Source organism: Telopea speciosissima, chromosome 3 (genome assembly GCF_018873765.1).
Source record: "Telopea speciosissima isolate NSW1024214 ecotype Mountain lineage chromosome 3, Tspe_v1, whole genome shotgun sequence".
NCBI lineage: Eukaryota > Viridiplantae > Streptophyta > Magnoliopsida > Proteales > Proteaceae > Telopea > Telopea speciosissima.
In genome coordinates, this window is record NC_057918.1 from 25357457 (window position 1) to 25363414 (window position 5958).

The window sequence follows — 5958 nt, forward strand, 5'->3', positions numbered from 1 at the left end:
ACTCTGTGTCCATGGCTGTACGCCAGTGTGGACTTTTGGAAGCAGTGGTGTAACATGTGGGTTCTAAGACCTGAGCTGCAGATTCGGTTAATAGTGAAATTGGGATAGGGTGTTTGGTGGTTAGGAGAATTTTGGCTCGTCATGTACCATCTCGAGTCCGGGTCACCATGGGATGGTGAGAAGTGGTGGGAGGGTTCGGTTCATGGTTCGGTGATGGAATCAGCGATGCATTGGATGGTAAAATTGGTGGTGGAGGCATTGATAATGGAATCGGTTAGTGGTGTGGTGGATTCTGTGATGGATTGGGTGGAGATGGAATTGGTGTTGATGATGGTATTGGTTGTATAGGTGGAGGGTGAGGTAATGGAGACGGTTGGTGGTGTGGTGGAGGGTTTGAAGTTGTTAATGGTACGTGGGGCCAAGAGAGAAGTGGTGGTGGACCAAGAATGGAAGTGTTTGGTGTAGATGTAGGTGATGATAAGGGTGCTGCAGCCGTATGAAACGGGAACCTATCTTCATAAAAAACCACATGTCTAGAAACAATAATATTCTTTGTGCGCATGTTGAGGCAATTATAGCCCTTGTGCTTAGAACTGTATCCAAGAAAGACATGTAACTCATATCTGTAATCTAGTTTATGCTTGTTAAATGGCCTTAGTAATGGGTAGCAAGCTGTTCCAAAAACCCGTAATGTCAGATAGTCAGGTTGGGTGCCAAACAACTTAAATAAAGGACATACATTGCCAAGTACGGTTGTGGGAAGCCGATTAATCAGGAAAGCTATTGTAGCAAAAGCATGGTGCCAATATAATTTAGGCACACCAGCATGAGACATTAAGGCCAATCCAGTCTCGACTATGTGACGATGTCTTCTTTCAGCAGACCCATTTTGCTCATGAGTGTGTGGGCAAGATATTCTATGTTCAATGCCATTATTTTCCAAGTATTTTGAAACAAAGGGGCATTCTCCACTCCAATCACTATGCAGATGCTTGATTTTCCTGTCAAACAAATTCTCAACAAGCACCTTGAATTTGATAAAAACAGGGAGTACCTCAGACTTATTAGTAATGGGAAACAACCATATTAATTTGCTAAAGTCATCAACGAAATGCACATAATAACGATGTCCATTGGATGATGAAATGGGAGATGGCCCCCAAACATCAGAATATAGTAAGTCCAATGGGCCACTAGAACGATGGGGTGAGGAATTAAAAGGCAATTTATGACTCTTGCCCTGTTGACAGACATTACAAACATTAAAACCCTGCTGCGAATTTAATGGTAAATTAAAGCTACTAGTAATCTAACGAACAATGCGGAGGGCGGGATGCCCTAGTCTGTTGTGCCATTGATGAAGGGATGTGCGTTCACCAATTAGAGCTCGTGGAGCAGATCCATGGACTGATGGAGCACCTTTATTCATAGCCAGCTGGTAGAGCCCATCTTTACTAATTCCCTGAAGAAGACATTTCCCCGTGCAGGGATCCTTAACATAGAAACGATCAGGATGAAATTCAAACATGACATTATTATCCTTTGTGAATTGGGACACAGATAAAAAATTTCTAGTAATTGCAGGCACATGTAAAATATTTGGAAGAACTAAGTTCTTAGTAGAAGAATAAATATTAGAGGACCCAGTGTGTAAAATTTCCAAACCTAAACCATTGCCTACTTGGACCTGATCTTGGCCAGTATAATCAGAGGATATAGCCAGATTATCCATATAAGCAGTGATGTGATTCGTTGCTCCAGAATCAGGAAACTAGACATTAGTGGTTGCTGGTGCAGTACGATTGTAATCAACCAGATTAGCAGCCGGTGGCACATTGTCTTGAGGCTGTTGGCACGCATGATTGAAGCGATTGCGACAATCGAGAGCCTTGTGACCAACCCTGTTACAAATTTGGCACACATTGGGAGCAGGATTATGAGGTTGAGGAGCCTGTTGGTTCATACCTTGATTAGGATATCGTTGGTAGCCAGTCCGATTTGTGCCACGGCCATTCCGGCCACCACGATAGTAGCCACGGCCAGTGCGTGTTCCTGCATTGCCACGGTTGGTTTTACCACCACGAGTTTCAGTATTAGTGGTGATAGTGTTGGCTGTAACAGTCATATCAGCCGAAGATTTCTCATCGAGCATTCGAATCTCTTGCGTGAGGAGCATGCCACGCAGATCAGTGTAGGAGAACGGCACTCAACGGGTAGTGATCGAGGTAACGAACGCCGAATATTTTGAACCTAGGCCACCAAGTGTATAGAGGCAGAGTTCTTCATCAGTAACAGGTTTCCCTGCGGCAGTGAGAAGATCAGTGATATTTTTTTATCTTTAGGAGATACTCTTGAATAGTTGATGAACCACGCTTGGTGTTCAATAGCTGAAACTAGAGTTGCAGTACTCTGGCATTGGATATGTTGTTGTAGGAGCATTCAAGAGTATGCCAAACCTCGTGAGAGGTACTGCAACCAACGACCTGGGCATGGACTGATTCAGTTAAAGAAGAAATTAACCAGCTCATGAGGAGTTGGTCTGGACGCTGCCATGTTTGATAGGAAGGGTTGATCGTTGGAGGATCCGTTGGAGACGCATCAGCCGCAGGTGTGAGATATTCAGAGGGACATGGTGTTGTACCTGTAACAATGCCGTAGAGATCATATCCACGGAGAAGAGGAACAAACTGAGATCGCCACAGCAGGTAGTTGGTGTCGCTCAGCTTAATAGCAATAGCATGGCTGAGAGAGGGAAACAGGGGTAGAGAAGACGACCCTGTTCCAAGGCTGGGTAAGTTGCTGGTGGAGCCCAAGGAGCCCTGATCTGATGATACCATGTTGAAGTTATGAAGATGATAGAGAAAACAGGGAAGAAAGTGACACAAGGTTTAATGTGGTTCGGTTTCTCAAAACCTACGTCCACACAACTTCTTTTGTTTTTCACTGCTTTAACTCTTCACTAATCCTCTCTTTATATAGATGAGGAGGATTAGTAGATTTTACAGAGATAATTACAAGCTGTCAGTGTTGATCTAGAACACTGCTTATCGTGATCCTTGAGGCTTGGAGAGGTGGATGATGACTCAAACACTGTTGGTGAGTGGAGTGTTGAGTTGCTTGACCTGTTATCACATGTAACGGCCTGATCCTTGATGATGCTTGATCTGTTATCATATGTGATGGCCTGGCTGGACTCTAATATTGTGGCTGTTGGAGATAAGGATGAGTTGGATGTATCCTTATCGTTTACACAAACGAATATAGAATCCAAGCCCATGTCACGAAAACAGGTCCGTACATGATTTCTGCAACATCAATGGTGGTATCAGTTCCTTAGAAGTTTAAGACAAAGACTGAGTAGCAAGGAGTGAATTGGACATGATAAGGGTGGGGGGCATCAGTTCCATAGAAGTTTAAGACAACGACTGGTTGAATTATCTTTTAGATGAGGCCTGCCACATCAATGGTGGAGTAGAAATCCTTAACATTTTTGGATTTGGAGATATGCAGGCCTGCAACATTTTTGTTTTTTGCCTTTTTTTTTTCTAAAAAATAAATAATAATGAACTGAACATACAGAACACAACATTGAAGCCATTTGCTACTGTTAGATGATGAAAAGAAAATCACAAGTTACAATCTGTGTATCAGAAAATTTACAGTTTACCAACAACAAGATGAACCTTCCAGGGACATTGGGCTTCGATGATATAAACTAAAGCTTGGAAGCACTACCCAAGTTACTCAAGAACACCATAAATATAAGTCTCTCTTAGAGAGAGAGAAAGATGAACTGATTTTTTAAGTTATCTTCAATATTCTTGTCACAGTTTGTATTGATTTTTCCAGTAGACACCATGCAATGGTGAGGACAATTGCCATAAATCGACCTTGTACAAGTCCAGCGAGAACGATCAGAATCGTTAATATATACCTATACTTATCCTCTGTTCTTCTTCCATTTCCTTCAATCAAATCGGCATTAGTGTTCATCTGTGAAACATAATCAGAGCCATTGACTTCCTTCTCTCCCTCTTCTTCTTTTTCCTCCAATTGTTCTTCTTCATCTTCTGGCTCTCCTTCTTCTTCTCTCTGTTCTTGTCCTTCCCCTGTGATTGCTTCCTCTTCAGCCCAGCTAACGAATAATTCACCACTTAAATCAGTTTGGTTCTCGTGATCACCTGCTTTCTTTGAGCTACGGAACTTCTTTGGAACCAGCTTCTTTAACAGCTTCTTCGGTTTGATTTTACCATTGCTTGTCTTATGATTTCTGAGCTCTGCACTTTGAATAATTTGCTCTACTTTCTCTGAATTCTTCCCCCTTTTGGTTGAAACTGCAAATCCCCATCTATTCTCACGACTAAACAAGCCCACATATGGTTCTACAAATTGAATTTCTCTGCTTCGAGCTTGACCACCCTCACTGAAACGCGTTCCCCTTCTCTTCCCATGACTGGTTAGATCCGAATCAAGTTCTACAACTTGAATTTCTTTCTTTTGAACTTGACCACCCTCGCTCAAACCATATCTCCTTGTATTAACTTCAAGGGTTTGAGCATTACCGATATCTCTCGAATCAGTTCCCCATCTTCTCTCACGAGTTAACAATCTAGAATCAGGCTTTGATGGTTGAATTTCTTCGCACCGAGCTTGATCAATTTTACTCAAATCAGTTCTCCATCTTCGTTCGCTCAAATCAAAACCGGTATGCGATCTCCATCTTCGCTCATGCAAATTAGTATCTGTTTCTGAACTCCATCTTTTATCAATCATATGGAAACCAGGTTCCACGAGTTTGATTTCTTCGCTACAGCTACAGGATCGATAATCGTCAGTCAAACCGATTCCCCATCTTCTCTCGCTACCAAAGGAATCAAAATCAATATCTACAAGTTTAATTTCATCGATTGACGATGGACATATTCCACTCGAACTAGATACATTCTCTGTGATCAACCCTGTTCTTGGCCGAAGCGCTTCCGGACATTGAATTGGATGCAAGTGACAAAAAACTCGTAAAACCAAAAATTCAAGAAACAGAAGAAGAAAGGTCGATATTGTGATACCAACGACGAGCTTCTTCGTTGCCAAAGCCAGAATCAACATGAAAAGCACCTTAACAGTAATCATAAAAGTCCTACTCCACCAAACCACTCCTTTAGACGCCACATCTTCGACCACATTAGCAACCAAAGGAGGAATTTTCTTACCAGTCGGTGGCCGGTTTGAGTTGTTAATCTTAGTAGCTGAAACCACGGGACTAGCAGAATGGTTCGAACTCACCAAATCGGAATTTGAAAAATCCGAAGAGTCAGTGGAACTGGAAGGGAAAGTTACGGGCTCCAATTCCTCCGAAGCTAGTTCTTTCTTTTTCTTCGTCAAAGGTTTCTTCTTCAACCGATCTCGATTCTTCACGATCAGATCTATGACGGAGGTCGGGAAACCAGTCTCGACGACGAGAGATCCTCCATGCTTGGACGGTGACCGGAGATCGGCAACGAAGCGAGAAATCCGACCAACCTTGGATTTCTTCCATGGAAGAGGCATGGCTGGTCAGTCTACCACTTCGAAAGACAAGGCCAGACCAGACCAGACATGGATCAAAAAGGTCATCAAATAAGGTAAGGTGAGGTGAGCTCAAACTCAACTAACCTTGGACTTGTTCCATGGAAGACTCATCCTTTTCACTGTACATCTTCGTCGTCGGAAGACCAGAGCAGACCAGATCAAACATCGATTAAACAGATCATTCGAATAAGGGTAAGGTGAAATTCACGAAAAATGGGGGGAAATCGTTCGATCTATTTAATAAGGGTTTTGGGAAGGTCTGTAGAGTCAAGGAATTAAAGGTTCTGAGGAGATGGAGTGGGAGAATCATAGCTGGAAGGAGTGGTTTAACCGCGTGTTAGTTGTGAGCTGCGGACTTGTGACTGTACCGTCGGTTTGTTTCTCTTACAC

At 42.8% G+C, this 5958-nt stretch overlaps 1 protein-coding gene across 1 annotated transcript; it reads right to left on the reverse strand.

The window, feature by feature from the left end:
• Positions 1 to 3789: 3789 nt before the first annotated feature.
• On the reverse strand, positions 3790 to 5596 carry LOC122654046. The gene has a single exon (XM_043848014.1). The coding sequence runs from the start codon at positions 5545 to 5547 to the stop codon at positions 3802 to 3804; it is 1746 nt and encodes a 581-aa protein (XP_043703949.1). The 5' UTR covers positions 5548 to 5596; the 3' UTR covers positions 3790 to 3801.
• Between the last annotated feature and the right edge of the window lie 362 nt (positions 5597 to 5958).